Source organism: Kwoniella europaea, chromosome 1, assembly GCF_036810445.1.
Source record: "Kwoniella europaea PYCC6329 chromosome 1, complete sequence".
Lineage (NCBI taxonomy): Eukaryota > Fungi > Basidiomycota > Tremellomycetes > Tremellales > Cryptococcaceae > Kwoniella > Kwoniella europaea.
This window is the reverse complement of record NC_089487.1, coordinates 9424933-9441023: the sequence shown is the minus strand read 5'-3', so window position 1 is coordinate 9441023 and position 16091 is coordinate 9424933. Positions and strand designations below refer to the sequence as shown.

The window sequence follows — 16091 nt, the reverse complement described above, 5'->3', positions numbered from 1 at the left end:
CAACAGTTTTGTTTGAATGAATCTGTCTTGACAATGTCTCGTTTCCAGTCATCCAATCCAATTCGATCCGATCTATTGCATTGCTACTGTTATTGCTGGAAACTCTCTGCAGACCTATTCAGTTCAATCCAGTACTTCATGCAGGGGTAGCTCCATCATCAAGTCAGATGATAGTGCACAAATCCATCTAATAAGAATTATCATCTTGACCGATTAGACTGACCTCCCCCTCTTTCCCCTGTTTTCTCCTTAGCTTTCTTACCAGCCAGTTCATTTGATCATCCATCGTACCGAACCGAACTTTACTTGTTCCTCATTCACACACAGTATCTTTTCGTATTCACATTCTTTTGTTCTATCCTTCCCTTTTACTTCCTGAATCATCTAGTCTGGACTAGTTTCCTCTGCACTTTTCACAGCCTACTCAACCCATAGGTTAGACCATCTCACAAACCAAACACTACCGCCGAACCCGGATTCAACACACAATAAGACATGCCTACAATGATGGCACGCCCACCCGTATATCCACCCGCTGGACTCGGCGTCGATCTCAATGTCGGTGTACATTCATCATCTTCGCACACTTTCGCTCATTCCTACGTTCTTCCCAGTAATATCAGACCTGAAGAGTTCGATGGCCAATCTCAATCTCGATCATCCTCTCATTCACCCATCGACGGTGGCAGCGGGAGCGGAGGTGAAGAATTATGGTGTGATCCTGATGATCTACTTGCTGTACCGATCTACGACCCCTTGACTGAATCTCAAGCCGATCCTTTATTCCCTTCGCCACATAAATTTAATCTAATGGTTCAAGATTATCTAAAAAACCTTTCACCTAAAAAGAGAGAAAAGGCATTACTTACTCAGAAAATGTATGATGCCGTTTTATCCGTCTTGCAAGATCCCAAAGATACTTCTACCAAGACTGCTCAATTTAGGTTCTGGGCGAAGAAGATGTTTCAACTTACTACATTTGGTCCGGAGAAGGTCGTGTGTCACGATCATAAGCCCGTTGCGGTAAAAGAACAGATATACGAGGTTTTGTGTCATTGTCATGCTCAGGCTGGACATGGTGGTAGAGATAAAACAAGTGCTCAGGTGAGCATTTCATACTGAACATAAGTGGGACCGAGATTGACTTTACGCCACTGAACAGGTCAGAAGATATTATTCTTGGATCCCTAAAGAGATAATCGCTCGATTTGTAAGGGACTGTCCATTTTGTCAATCCAGGCGAACTCAATCATCAGCCGGGTTCAGTAATATGACTGAATCTCAAGCGTTCTTAATGTGAGTGATCACTCTCATTTTGAGAACATGCAGTTGACATGTGTGCCAATATCTGTTTAGATCCCTTCAAACGTCCGATACGCAATTAGCCAACAAACGACCTGTCTCCCTCGCCCAAGCTCGAGCCAACGCAGCTGCACTAGGTCACAAGCCATATAGACGACCATCTATACGGACTATCGACTCGTGTAGGTCTAGAAGAGGTTCGGCAGTATCCGACGATGGATATATCCATTATACCAATCCTGACGGTACTTCTTCGATGGGTATGGAAATATCATCTTCAATGTCAAATTACGATGAAAGTAACGATTCGTTATACGTACCTTCACCTTCATACGAATTTCCAGGTACCAACTCCTGTGCGGGAGGTGAACAAAGTCAGAACAACCTGAATGTTTTCAGTCAATCTCATCCACCTTTACCTAGAAGAGCAAGTTCATATCATGAACAATCATTATTGGATGTGAAACCGATATCATCAGAATCGATGATTCGTCGAAATTCGGAATCCAATATCCTTTCTTCTCACACTCACGGTCATGCTCACAACCAAATGATCTATTCCAATCCATCTTCTGCAAATCCCGATCTAGCAGGTGGGAATCAATTCTTATCCGTACCGGGTTCGTCATTTTATAGTGGAGGAGGATTATCCCGTACGACATCTTCATCAAGTCTGAATTCCCTCAATGACGATTCACTATCTGTCTCTGAGATGGGATATTTCGATACCACAGCGACAATCAATCAATTCGATGAATATAAAATTGATGAATGGAGAGAAGGTAGTAATGCAATGTATCACCAATCGATATCTGGAAATACAACTCCATTAGATGGATCATTCAATTTCCCAATGACAAATTTATCAGTCGACTTACCTGGAATGGGTATGGAGGTAAACCTCATGGGCAATTCTTTATCCCTATCGGCACCTCCAAGTACCTATATGTTACCTGTACCCGAATTCAACTTTGATCAGATCACAACACTCAGTCTGAACCCTGTCGAATCTGATTCATCCCAGGGGCAGGGGCAAGTACAAGTGCAAGATCAAGCTACTTTAGATGCGATGGCAGCTGTTCAAAGGATGTTTGATCAAAATAATATTTTTTCCCTTGGTGAATCAGCAGGAATGACACAAGATCAAATTATTGAAATGCACGATAACGACGATCCATCCTTATTATCCCTAAACCTAAATATATCGAAAGAACAGGTCAATTTCTCGAGTGAAGTGATGAGTCATAGCCAGATGAGCGAGAAGACAGATGAAGAGATAAATGCGGAATTAGAAGCGATTAGTATGTTAGCTATGACCACTCAGGAATCAGCAGATACGGAGTATCACGTCAGCGGAGAAAATTTGAAACATATGGAATACGTTTTATCCCAAGCGATAATCAATGAAGACGCAAGGAAGAACTTAACTTCAGGTTCAATACCTCCTCCGACGGTTATAGTCGAACAACCTCCTCTTACGACTTCACAGATCAATGATGAAACCGGTGGTAATGATATTTTCTTATTCAGTACTGGGGAGAATGGATTTCCACCTATAATGGTAGAAGAACCGAAATCTGACTTGGACTTACAACAACAACTTGATTCGCATATGATGGATTTCACTCAATGGCCTGAATTCACTTTATCGTGATAAATCTTGTTGCTGATACAGTGTCAGTTGAGAATTCGGCTGAACCAGACTTGACCGTAAAGAACGAGACGGTCGTGAACAGAATAATAGAATAAGACTGGACGTATACTAGCTGTATGATACTTGGATTGGAACCTGCAATGCTCGTTAGTAGCAGAATGTCGCAGGCTGTCTGCATAACGGATGACAAGCCTAAAATAATGATATCACCCTATCAAGGGTTTATGATGTATCCCTTTCCACTCAATCTTCTCTCAAGCTGTCTTGCTTTCCTTCAAAAGATGTAGGGATAGGGACTATTGATTACCACCACCTCTACCACCTCGTCCACCACCACCACCACCACCACCTCGCCCGCCTCTTCCTCCTGGTCCGCCTCTTCCTCCTCCTGGACCACCACCTCGACCCGGTTGACCTCCTCGTCCTGGCTGACCTCCTCGTCCTGCACAAGCATTAGGTAGTATCAGTCTCCAGCTAGTCTGATAGCAGACAAATGACTCGACGGGAAGAAGAAGGACTTACCTCCTCGATTATTCGTTTGACCACTCCTTCCACCTGATCCAACGATATGTCAGCTGCAAGCTATACATAGAGCACAAAAATAAGACGGCTCACCTCGATTGTTACCACGTTGTCTATTAGCTGCTCGCTGTTTCTCCTGCTCTTCCATAGCCGTATCGAGGATAGAATCCGCTATACGAAAGTATTTTATCTGTAAAGATAAAGAAGAAAGCGAGATATGTTAGAATGTACGGTGAATTCATAATATATCAGAGGTCTCCATAGAAGTCTAGATGCACTGATTTAGAATCAGAATTCACTCACAATATTACCCTTGATGAACATCTCTTTCATCTTCCAAAACCTCTCCCCGTCTGCTGATGTCTGATACACTTCTCTCAGCGTGACATTCATGAAATTATCGCATTCTACTAGATGACCATTGAATGTCACTCCGTTCTTCAACTCGACAAGCTACAAATTCAGCAGCTCGTCAGCATGAGGCGTTGTAAGTAGCAGTTGGTGACTCCATTTTGATGTGCATGAGCAGATCTCACGGATGGCAGAAACAAGGAGTAAGAAGACAAGACGACACGTACCATTGGTTTGCCTTGAGCGGCCGTTAATAGGGATAATGGGAGCTAAATTAGTGAGATTAGCCCAGACAGTCGCATCATAGGTGATATGAGGAAATGGTCTCACCATGTCGACGCTCTCTTCTAGGTTGTTGCCAGTAGGGTCGGGCTGTTTGTACGGTGAGACTTGGATGAATCTGAACTGGAGATTGAGGTAGGTAGACAGATAGATACCTTTACTCGTTGAGTTCAACAATTACGATCAATGGTCCCAATGGCTAAATGAGTGTACCACTTAAAGGGGCGAAAGTGGTTACATCACCATTTCCACATCGAGATCAACTTTTTGCGTTTGGCTCAAATATTTTGAAAGTTTGTCCAGACTTTGGGTGTATCTTTGCGCCATATCAGCAGTCTCATCGTTTCTGATTATTCAATAAGGAAGACCCACGTATCTGAAGGGGGTACAGGAATCTTGTATTAATTGAAAGCACAAGAAGTTGTGAAGATGAATGGTCAGCCTTCTAGGAAAGCTCTTAAGACGAGGTGAGCAACGATCCTCAGATCCATCTTGAAGTGTTCCGGCTGACCCCAAAAACCCGTGCTTAGCTTTCGAGCCTCGCCAAGATCGATTAGACCTATATACACTGGGGGTCCTGTAGTACTGACCAAAGATGGACAATGGTTGATTACCACGATGGGGGAAGAGGTGTTGGTGACGGAGGTGAAGACTGGTCTTGCTATTGCCAAAGTACGAGGTGTGAGTATGATCAACTTTTCCATGGGTATCTATTATCAACGCTTATACATGATTTTATAGGATTCAACACCTATAACATCCCTAGCTCTTTCATATCATACAGAACCACCTACGCTAATAACAGCCCATTCCTCAAAGACACTCCGATATTACCCTCTCCCATCTTCTGCACCCATTTCATCTGCTCCTAAACCCCCTTTACTCACCTACACTCGAGCTCTATCCAAAGCCCATCCTGCTCCTATACTAGTATCAGCAGTATCGCCCGACTCTACACTGCTCGCTACTGGTTCGTCCGACGGTATAGTGAAAGTATGGGATCTCGAGGGAGGATATGTGACTCACTTGTTCAGAGGACACGGTGGACCTGTATCGGCCTTGCACTTCAACTTCCCAATCATCGAGGGAGAAGAAAGACGTCGGATGGAGCTGATGACTGGATCGACCGATGCTAGAGTAAGGATTTTTGATCTTAGAGATGCCAGCGCTCGAGTGGTCGGAGGAGGAAATGCCGTGAAGCCCAAAGCGGTATTAGAAGGTCATGTCAGTGTTGTGAGGGGGATAGACACCAGTCCAGATGGGAAGTGGGCAGTCACAGGAGGAAGAGATAAAGTGGTATTGGTGTGGGATATGTTGTCTGGAGAAAGCGTTGGCCAGTCAAGCAAGAAAGCCGGAAAGGGTAAAGCGAATTCCACGAGTGTACCGAAGATCGTTCAGACTATAATTGCTCAAGAACAGATTGAATCGCTTGGACTCCTACCTATAGAAGAGAACGTCTCGGGGTCCTCACAGGGGAGAATACTGTGTTACACTGGAGGAGATACGGGTGCAGTAAAGATATGGGATGTACTGAAGGGCAAAGAAACAGGCGCAATGAAGGGTGTAGAAGGGGTCGATGAGGTGGAGGTAGATGAGGATGAGCAACGAGGAGTATTGAACGTGATGTGAGTGCTCAGTACAAACTCAGCACTGTGGAAAAGGAGTCACTGATGGTTAGGGTTATTTCAGATACGATTCCACCACTTCATCTTTGGTCTCCATACATGCCGACCAGAATATCATCTTCCACTCATTATCCTCTTTACAGGCTGTTCGTCAGATCGTCGGTTTCAACGACGAGATAGTCGATACTATCTTCCTCAATTCATCTCCCTCGTCTTCTTCCTCATCATCTCACACACACCTTGCCTTGGCCACCAACTCGAACCTTATCCGTCTTTACTCTACATCAACTTTCGACGTCCGACTGCTTTCAGGTCATAAAGATATGGTGCTATGTTTAGACAAAACGGCAGATCATCGGTGGCTTGTCAGCGGAAGTAAAGATCGTACTGCTCGAGTATGGGCACCTACGCCAGACGGAAAGGGCTGGAAGTGTATTGCGATCTGTGAAGGACATGCGGAGAGTATAGGTGCGGTGGCGATCTCGAGGAAAGTGGATGATAAGGGTAAATCGGGGAGATTCTTATTTACAGCAAGTCAAGATAGGACGATCAAGATGTGGGATCTCACCTCTTTACCTCTGGATTCGTCTGAATTACCTGACGAACCAATTAAACCCCGTTCGATGGCTACGCTCAAAGTACATGAGAAGGATATCAACTCCTTGGATCTTCCTCATCATCTCACACACACCTTGCCTTGCCACCAACTCGAACCTTATCCGTCTTTACTCTACATCAACTTTCGACGTCCGACTGCTTTCAGGTCATAAAGATATGGTGCTATGTTTAGACAAACGGCAGATCATCGGTGGCTTGTCAGCGGAAGTAAAGATCGTACTGCTCGAGTATGGGCACCTACGCCAGACGGAAAGGGCTGGAAGTGTATTGCGATCTGTGAAGGACATGAGAGTATAGGTGCGGTGGCGATCTCGAGGAAAGTGGATGATAAGGGTAAATCGGGGAGATTCTTATTTACAGCAAGTCAAGATAGGACGATCAAGATGTGGGATCTCACCTCTTTACCTCTGGATTCGTCTGAATTACCTGACGAACCAATTAAACCCCGTTCGATGGCTACGCTCAAAGTACATGAGAAGGATATCAACTCCTTGGATCTATCACCAAATGATAAGTTCTTGGCGTCGGGTTCACAGGACAAGCTGGTGAAGATCTTCCATGTCGATTTTGATGCTTCATCAGGATCTGCTGCAGGGTCACTCAAACCCGCTGGTACATGTAAGGGACACAGAAGAGGTGTGTGGTCAGTCAAATTTAGTAAGACCGATCGAGTAGTTGCCAGTGCTGCCAACGATAAGACTGTAAGATTGTGGAGTTTAGACGATTTCTCTTGTCTCAAGGTGAGTTCTTCTGTTTGAGCGAAGAGTCTAGCTGATATCTCCAAAGACTTTCGAAGGACATACCAACGCTGTTTTGCGAGTGGATTTCCTGAGTCACGGTATGCAACTCATCACATCTGCTCGAGATGGATTAGTCAAATTGTGGAATATCAAAGATGAAGAGTGTGTGAAAACGCTTGATAACCATGAAGATCAGGTGGGTTTTACCTATCTTTCCTGAAAAGTAAAATGTCTGATGAAAGCTGTGATTCTAGGTATGGGCTCTGGCCATATCAAGTGACGAGAAGACCATCGTTTCTGCTGGATCCGACTCCGTCGCTACATTCTGGGAAGATTCGACCGAGGTTGAGCAGGCCGAGAAGAACGAGGCGTTGGTCAAAGCGGTGCAGAGGTGAGTATCTCAAACCGCCAAGCTGAGACCTGGACTAACGATTTGTTCTGCAGTGAACAAGATTTCACCAATTACATTGTGCTTAAAGATTATCGACGAGCTATCTTACTGGCATTATCAATGTCTCAGCCTGGACGACTTCTCAACCTCTTCAGAACAATCATCACTTCGCCCGAACCTGCCGAAGGAAGTATAATAGGTTCTTTGGAAGTTGACGAGGTGATCCGTACTTTACACGGTATAGATCTCGTCAGATTACTCAAATTCGTTAGGGATTGGAATGCCAATGCCAAAACTTCACCTATCGCTCAAACAATCTTATATGCGATTTTCAAATTACGTTCTCCAGAAGATATATTACAAGCTTTTAACTCTTCTACCAAATTACCTTCTCAGCCCGAAGACGATGAAGACATCGAGGAAGAAGGGGAAGGTGAAACAAAGAAAAAGGTATCATTGACGAAGGATCAGATATTGGCATTACCAATAAGTATACAAGAGCTTTTAGATGGTCTGATACCTTATTCCGAAAGGCATTTCTCAAGAGTCGATAAGTTGGTGCAAGACAGTTTTATGCTGGATTACGTTTTGGGTGAGATGGATGGTGGAATCTTTGGAGGTGAGATCATGAGTGTGGATGGTATGTAGTACTGCTGTCAAAACCTACTGCATAATAATGTAGGCTTCTATATCCTATGCATGGAGGTTTATGTTAGATTCTAGGTCTATGTTGACAAGAATTTTGCTTTTATCTCGAAATCAATCATACTCTAGTAGCGTTTGACCACTTGCACGTAACATCTGTAAGCAACTTTTCAACAAAAACACATTCGTCCTCGATTTTCGTCTTCTCCGCAAGAATCGACTAACGATCGAGTGGATCGTCGCAATCGTAACTCTAAAATATACAACTACAGTACTCGGGATTCCCAAATGGTCCCCCACTTTGGTACTAACCGAGCGATATCCAGCTTAGAGCTACGCAGAGCAGACGGGATGCGGCGTTTTCTAGATTCTATGACCGTAGATAAGAGCAAGGGGATAACAAGCTTTATATAACAAGAAACATGGGACAATGATCATCTCTGGATCGACTGATGTCGTTACTGGCTTACCAAGCTTTGATCGGGCAAGGAGAGACTGACCAATGCAATCGCGAAGTATACTACAGATAAAGTCCCTGCATGCAAGAAGAGATGGCATAGGATGAGCGGATCGTGATAATGGGAATGAATTAAAGTCTGATATTCTACGTGATTGAAAGAGGATACAGGATTTGTCTATGACTACAGAACTATGCTAATATTGTCCATCTCCACTACAAGATACAGTACAAGTATGTGACGAGATAAGCTGACAGGATTATGGGGTTGTGCTACCATCTGTATTAACGGAATAACCAAATACAGGACCAGCAGTGGGTCTTTGAATGTTGAAATAGCTAGTATCCGTATTAACCTCGTAGTAAGCTGTACAGATCCATGAACCTTCCTTGATGGAAGATGGGCTATCGTAATACAATTGGAACGAGAAATAACCATCTTCAGTTTGAGCGGCATGGTCGGCACATCGTTTGATAGATGAGTTCTGGGTGGTAGCTCCTGGGATGGTTATGGTTGATGCGGCTGGGAAGCCAGGCATGTTTCCTGAGATAGTGTATACATCAGCAGGGAAAAGGGGAGGGAACGAGCAAATTGATGTGGAGAAGTTGTATATGATACACTTCACGCTCTCTTCGTTCAAAATCATAAAATAATTATATTTATGCGTGATTGATTTAAGGTCCGTCTGAGACCAAGAACAATGGAATCTATATACAGGATATTGTATTATATTATGACTTACTACGTACTGAGAATACCTGAGAAGACACATTGATTAATAGGATTGGTTTGGAGAGAAGGATATATCAGTGACGATATGCGTTCTTTTTATATTCCATATCTTGATTGGGTGCGTGGACAGTAAAGTCAGAGGTCAGAGTGGATCAACAAAAGACGACGTATCGGTAAACAACCAAATAGAGGGAGGCTACTGAACTTAACTTTATCAAGATCATCACCGAGACGAGACCTTCCCCCATTAATGTGATCTACAATCGTAAATGTCATTATATCCGATCAAAGACTAGGTATACTCGAACAGGGAGTATCGGACGTCATCGATTCGATGGATTCCAGACCACTCTATCATTGGACCGGACGGATCAACCAGTGTGTCGACTTACGCTGTGATAGGGATTGTTCTGAAATTTTGCGAAACGAAACATGGTTGTGAGCTTACCGAACTTGTTTATCATCTCCTTTTGGTGTATTGGCCTGCTGGAGAGTAGATTGACAAGTGATCGTCATGATTAATTAGTGGTACAACATCAGCCATCTTGCTGTTCGTTGAATGGTATACGCGTGAATGGATATAGAACTTGTCAGCCATCGACAATGAGATAGACCAGTTCACATATGTCCAAAGGACCTGAGCCTGAAACTGGGCCTGAACCAATGATGTGTGTGTGACGGTTTGAGGGTGATATAGTCTCTCAAATTTGAACGGGACGAGGAAGACCCGAGTGAGACTTCCAAAATCATAAAGCTTATTGGATATCGCGGCACATGTGGATATCAATGGCGATAACGGCTTTACGTCGTGAGAGGTGGGTTATTACCCATTCCATTATATTCGACCGGTGAAAAGGATGGTGAAAATGGACAACGACCTATTCAGTTTCATCGATAACAAATCATGAAAGAGAAACGACCATGATTCGCTCTGCAGGGTTATCCCAGATTGACATGTTATAGCGAGTGAAATTCACGCTAGTGATTCACCTTTTAAACGAACCATTTCCAACTTCATCAACTTCATCAATGAATTGGTCGCACACATCTGGACGTCGTCCCCTTTCCTTTCAAGGCTTTAAGACTTTCAATGCATTCCCATCACCAGGTATCCTACTATTTATATACTTGTGATCTAATGGTGGCCGGATTTGTGGTGTTTGAGATGCACTGTTAGTGAAAGCGAGGACAGGACAACGCAGGTTGACATCGGTGGATTACGAGTAGTAAGTAAGAGCGAGAAAAGGAGATGCAGATTGAAGGGAAAGATTTGCAATTGTCAGTCAACTTGTGAAATAAGAGTAAATCGGAGGAAATTCGGAACCCACTGTTGTAGTCAATGGTGTAACCAATGAGGAAGAGGATACCGACGGTAGCGAGGATGGGTTTACTATTATAACAACAACATGGAGCGTCAGTTGAGTTTCATGACATTTTCAATGCGCCTTTTACCCTCTTCCCATCTTCATTTCCGGTCTCCATATCCTGCATGTATATCCCTTTCATAGTTGTTTGTCCTTGCAATATGCTTTCTTCACACTCCTTTACCCATTCGCCATTGATTATATGATGAACACCCCAACTCACCCAGAAGCGTTCTTTCCCTCAAAGTATCTACCTCTCAAACCACCTGGTCGTTCCGAAGCGGGCTTTGGACCTTTGGGAAGTTTCGAGTAGAAATCGATAACTTGGGCGGTTCTAGCTGATGTTGTTCCTGAAGACTATATTGCGATACAACAGCATAACAGTCAGCACCCAATCTCCATCTCCAACTTCATCTTTTTTCCATCTCCACCTGCATGTTGCAGCACATCGGGTCGGCCGAATTGCGTTTTGAGTTGACAAAGGTGATACTTACAACCGCACCGGGGGTAGCGATCTTTGGTGGGATCAGACCAGCGAGAGATCGTCGAGCGGCGGTAGGCAACATTTTTTTAAATGATGATATGAGTGGTGAGTCTGGGAGATTGACGAGGTGTAATAGACCCAATGTTGATAATGGTGAACCAGAGTGAGAGTGAGAGTGAGCCAACGAGTGCATGCTGAGGCTCAGTACGGTGTGATGAATAGCTCCGTTAAGAAGGAGTGCCGGAGATATACAACTTGAAGCCGAGTGTGGCACCCATGTTCCTCCCTTCCCATCCGTGCCTGAGATGTTTGGCCAGCAGAGGGTTGAAAAAAGTTGGAAAGATAAAGCCCGTTCGACGAATGATGATCCCCAATAAACTACGAGTAGCTCAATCTTATCGTCTCTCTTCCAAAGGTTGTCTGTTCCCTTCATACAGGTTGTATACCCGTTCCCTTTCTCTTTCTCTTATCCTCATTCTCCTCACCACCAAGCAAGATGTCCCCTCCCGCCGACGGTCGATTAGGCAAAAGAGAGTCTGGTACTGCCCGAATCTTGGGTTCAGGTGCATCAGGTGGGTGTTGCAGCTCGTCCACAGGTCCATAAATACATAAGCTGATCTTTGGGCATCTGATTTTTAGGTGTTGCCGAATTATTGGTCTTCCACCCTGTTGTATGTACCCAGCAATTCAACTCATCTTGATCTCCGTGCTAAGCGTCTTTGGCTTATTCGTTTGTTTTACCTATAGGATACCGTAGCCAAACGATTGATGTCCAACAAATCCGCCATCTCCACGACCGGATTGAATAACATCATCTTCAGATCTGCTGCTCAAGCTCCCATCCACTCAAAATTCTTATCGTTGTTCCCCGGATTAGGTTATGCCGCTGGATACAAGATTGCCCAGAGGGTGTACAAATTCGGTGGTCAGCCATATTTCAGGGATCTGATCGATAAGAACGGTGGTGATTGGTTCAGGAATACTTTCGGGAAGAAGACGGGTGGTATGTTGATGCATGCTACTGCTGGATCGTGAGTGTACATCAATCAGCAGATGTGATACAGAATTCATTTGGCTTATTGTAGATTCTCATTTTAGCTTGACTGGTATCGGTGAAGTTGTGAGTCGCTTTTTAGCTTGTCTTGATCAACTCATCAACGCATCCTAATCATTCACATATGGATATAGGTCTTGCTTCCACTTGACGTTCTCAAAATCAAGATGCAGACCAACCCAGATGCTATCAGGGGTAGAGGTTTACTCAAATTGGTAACCGACGAAGGTATCGCATCGCTTTACAGAGGTTGGGGTTGGACAATGGCTAGAAACGCTCCTGGATCTTTCGCTGTAAGTGAAATCGTATCAGTTGGCCGGATATGACAACGAATAAAATTGACATTCGAACAATTGTTTGTTATAGCTCTTCGGTGGTTCTGCGGTAACCAAGGAATATCTCTTCAAGCTTTCCGATTACTCTTCTGCTACCTGGACACAGAGTGAGTGGTCTCGTTTCATATCGAGCGTCATCGAATATCTACTGATACACCCATCACCATCAATCTACATAGACTTTGTCGCCTCTATCGCCGGTGCTGTAGCTTCCATCACCGTCGCCGCCCCATTGGACGTAGTGAAGACCCGAATCCAAAATGCTAACTTCAACTCTACCGTCGGCGGATCAGCTATCATCCGAGAGATGATCCGAACCGAAGGTGTCGGTGCATTCTTCAAAGGCTTGACACCTAAGATCTTGGTCGTCGGTCCTAAACTCGTATTCTCATACACCCTCGCTCAGAGTTTGATCCCGTTCTTCGGTAAATACGGTGAGTTTGTCTATCCTTGTCTGTACATGATGTACTGTAGATACTGATCCGTTACTTCGTAATAGTATAATCGCCTTACATCCTTTCATTGATCGTTGGTCTGTCAGGCCATTACTCTGGACTCTTGCGTATGGTATCTTCATTGTTCTGAAACAACCTATATATGAAGCTTTTCTTTTGGTGACACAACATCTGGACATCGACACCCCATAGACGGAAGGAGGGATCTGGGATATTTTGTATATAGACGGGATAGGAAAGATAGATAGTATACAGTCTTATATTGTTAATTGTTCACCACTCTTTTGATTTTCGTTCTCATCCGATATTATTGAAATTACATGCATAGGTGATTTACAGTGAATACTGAGTTATATGCCACATGGGTAAATGTAGATGTCTCCCCCACTTTAGCAGGGAGGGAGAGTGGGGTGGAGGTGGTCCAAGCGTTGTTTTCTGTTTCAAGCTATGCTATGGTACTCTTACTCTTAATCTCTCCTTAACATTGTCAAGTATCAGTATCAGATCTTCTCGTTCTTTCCACTTGTCGACTGTTATCTCTTTCTATACTTGGACCGTCCCACTAGAATACTCGGCAAAATACGTTCAACGGACCCTTTCATCGTTCACGTATATCCGTCACCAAAGCCCGCAACTTGAAGATCGAAAGGAAGATAGGATACTACGAGACTTCAGCTGAAGTACAAATCAAGGTCGAAGCAGAAGCAAGGCTCATTGGTGAACAGGATCCTGTTGCGTGTACGTCAATAGCTGCGTACTCGACAAGCCCGTTTTGCATCCAGGTGGAACAACGCATTCCAAGCTGAAGCAAAAGGATAGAACAGGATGAGCGACAAGTTGAAAGCTCCCGAGCTGCCTCCTCTGGTATTGATACTGGGTAAGCCAGCTTTGATGATCTTCCTGTATCAAACAGGAACTGATGTAGCTGATATACTCTTTTAGGAGGAACAACGACCATCGCTAGGACTTTATCGCAATACCTACTTGATCCCAAATCACCCAAAGCATCAGTAAGTGATCGACAAAGCTCGGGTATCTAATCAGAACGCTCATGTGGATGCCCGTGTGTATAGTACGTCCGCCTAGCAGATAGGTTCTCAGTCTCTCCACCAACTACATATCTCGATGAATCATTCATGTCCCTACTGAATTCAGATACCTCAAAGCTGGAATACAAGCAGGTCAACTTACTAAATACTTCCAAACATTCCGAGCTATTTACTCCGCCCAAAGAATTCAAGGGGACAAAGTTGTTATCGAGGGGGAAAGGCGATTTCAAAGGGTTTGATATCGTTTTTGATCTGACGGGCGAATTGGGTTTTGATAGACCTGAAATTGTGGGTGCGAAACACCTTCAAGACTATCTGTACTTGATATGGACCGATATCACGAGGCAAAAAAGAAATTAGACTGATATGGTCTGCTTTGTCCGTTCTTAGCTACAAATATCCAACACCTATCAGACCGCTCTATCGCTTGCTACCAGCGCCTCCAATCTACCGACCAATCTCAAGCCCAAAGCCTACGTCCGACTGACATTCCCATTCTACGAACAGAAATCCCTCCCATCGTCCTCTCCTGGCCATTCAGAATCTACCGAGCTGACGCCCGATGGTGTGAGAGGACGATGGTGGGCTGAGACTCTAAGAGGTATTGGAAATTTGGATTTGAATTTCGGTGTGATCAGATGTGCGGCTTGGTATGGTCGGGGGGCGTACCTGGGGGAGATCGTACCGAGATTAGTGGTGGGACATGTTTATCAATACCTGTGAGTGAAGTGGAGAGGCACTGTGAATAAAGTTTTGAACTTACTCATGTGATTCGTCTTGTGGGATATAGGAAAGAAGAGATGAAGTTCTTGTACAAGTGAGTGAACCTTGCTACTACACCCTTTCAAGTCAACGAATGTTGAGTTAAAGATTGCAGCTCCGATCTACGAGTCAACACTGTACATTCTCTTGACGTCGCCCAATGCCTATATCTCCTATCATTATACCTACTATCCAAATCTCGATCTGAAATGTTGAAAGAATCAGCTATCAACCTCCCCTTCACGTTTTCAACTCCCTCTTCATCCGGATTCTCACTTACATCATCCTCCAAACGATCTTCCATTTCGGATTCATGGAAAGCCATCCCAACCGTTATACCCGAATCGACCAAAGTTGCTATACCCTTATTTAACGTTGTTGATGAGAATGGTTCCACCCAAGGTAGTTTGGCTAAGATCGTAGCTGAAACTTGGTCAATCAGATTTGGGTTTTTGAATTCTGCCATGGCCAGCTTGGTACAGCAGTTTGCGAAAAATGATTTTACAGAGATGGTAGAGGATGTTAATGAGATGGTAAGTTTGTGTTGGCCCAGTACATTATACAGTATAATATCACGTTCAGACTTCAGCTGATGTTGTGAGTATACGACCGTAGCACGTCGAAGCTTGGTCCAAGATGTTGGCTTCTTCCGATCCACCAATTGAATCTAGTCCGATTACTCCGTTTTTGGACGAGCATGCTTTCAGGAGTGAGCGAATTCTCCTCTCGAGTATATGAACTTTATATCGCTGACTCGGATCCATTGCATCTTGTCGTTTTGTGTTTTTTTTTGTGTAGAAATGTCAATCTGTCTTGATGGATCGAAAGCCAAGAAATTGTTAGGTTTCAAACCTATTTATCCTAAAGTCGAAGTGAGCGAATTGAAAGAGATAGTCAAAGAGTTTCAAGAAGATAGATTATGGTGAGTGATCCGTGATCTGTTATATATCCTATACGATCCGATTTCATCGGTCAACTACTCAATCAGACTTTCGCTGATCGTTGTTGTTTGTCTGATCTTTAGGCCTAAATTATCTTAGAAATTTTTATTGTCGACGATGTCGTTTCAACTGGTTTTTGCACGGGACGATCGACAAGTTACTTTTCTACAATATATGATCAGTAATTGATAACTATGAACTCGTTTCCATGAATAAGAGATAGGAAGGAGTATTGGTGTGGAATCAGTATCATAACACAGTACACAGTATTATTTTCACGATCAGAATGTCGTTTTTATGAAATCTCTTTACCCTGTCAACTTCTTT

At 43.9% G+C, this 16091-nt stretch overlaps 7 protein-coding genes and 1 non-coding gene across 8 annotated transcripts; 4 read left to right on the top strand and 4 right to left on the bottom strand.

Annotated features, from left to right (window-relative positions):
* Positions 1-507: 507 nt before the first annotated feature.
* On the top strand, positions 508-2956 carry V865_003605 (uncharacterized protein; the record flags this gene model as incomplete). Its single annotated transcript, XM_066227396.1, has 3 exons — positions 508-1104; positions 1163-1296; positions 1357-2956. The coding sequence occupies 3 exons, from the start codon at positions 508-510 to the stop codon at positions 2954-2956; spliced, it is 2331 nt and encodes a 776-aa protein (XP_066083493.1).
* A 296-nt stretch (positions 2957-3252) lies between these two features.
* On the bottom strand, positions 3253-4162 carry V865_003604 (uncharacterized protein; the record flags this gene model as incomplete). Its single annotated transcript, XM_066227395.1, has 6 exons — positions 3253-3398; positions 3479-3511; positions 3572-3668; positions 3782-3931; positions 4057-4098; positions 4160-4162. The coding sequence occupies 6 exons, from the start codon at positions 4160-4162 to the stop codon at positions 3253-3255; spliced, it is 471 nt and encodes a 156-aa protein (XP_066083492.1).
* A 378-nt stretch (positions 4163-4540) lies between these two features.
* Positions 4541-8133, top strand: V865_003603 (uncharacterized protein; the record flags this gene model as incomplete). The annotated part of the gene is made up of 8 exons (XM_066227394.1): positions 4541-4578; positions 4642-4792; positions 4853-5736; positions 5801-6204; positions 6652-7094; positions 7141-7290; positions 7349-7485; positions 7539-8133. The coding sequence occupies 8 exons, from the start codon at positions 4541-4543 to the stop codon at positions 8131-8133; spliced, it is 2802 nt and encodes a 933-aa protein (XP_066083491.1).
* A 261-nt stretch (positions 8134-8394) lies between these two features.
* Positions 8395-8511, bottom strand: V865_003602. Its single transcript, XR_010725579.1, has one exon. It is a non-coding gene; the product is annotated as a 5S ribosomal RNA (ribosomal RNA).
* Positions 8512-8847: 336 nt separating this feature from the next.
* On the bottom strand, positions 8848-9126 carry V865_003601 (uncharacterized protein; the record flags this gene model as incomplete). Its single annotated transcript, XM_066227393.1, has 1 exon — positions 8848-9126. One exon carries the CDS (start codon positions 9124-9126, stop codon positions 8848-8850), a length of 279 nt encoding a protein of 92 aa, XP_066083490.1.
* Positions 9127-10455: 1329 nt separating this feature from the next.
* On the bottom strand, positions 10456-11250 carry V865_003600 (uncharacterized protein; the record flags this gene model as incomplete). The annotated part of the gene is made up of 4 exons (XM_066227392.1): positions 10456-10490; positions 10649-10710; positions 10908-11041; positions 11179-11250. 4 exons carry the CDS (start codon positions 11248-11250, stop codon positions 10456-10458), a joined length of 303 nt encoding a protein of 100 aa, XP_066083489.1.
* Positions 11251-11664: 414 nt separating this feature from the next.
* Positions 11665-13061, top strand: V865_003599 (uncharacterized protein; the record flags this gene model as incomplete). The annotated part of the gene is made up of 8 exons (XM_066227391.1): positions 11665-11740; positions 11808-11839; positions 11916-12199; positions 12267-12288; positions 12357-12515; positions 12589-12664; positions 12737-12991; positions 13057-13061. The coding sequence occupies 8 exons, from the start codon at positions 11665-11667 to the stop codon at positions 13059-13061; spliced, it is 909 nt and encodes a 302-aa protein (XP_066083488.1).
* Positions 13062-13837: 776 nt separating this feature from the next.
* On the top strand, positions 13838-15749 carry V865_003598 (uncharacterized protein; the record flags this gene model as incomplete). The annotated part of the gene is made up of 8 exons (XM_066227390.1): positions 13838-13889; positions 13955-14022; positions 14086-14349; positions 14452-14780; positions 14852-14878; positions 14939-15356; positions 15439-15532; positions 15622-15749. The coding sequence occupies 8 exons, from the start codon at positions 13838-13840 to the stop codon at positions 15747-15749; spliced, it is 1380 nt and encodes a 459-aa protein (XP_066083487.1).
* Between the last annotated feature and the right edge of the window lie 342 nt (positions 15750-16091).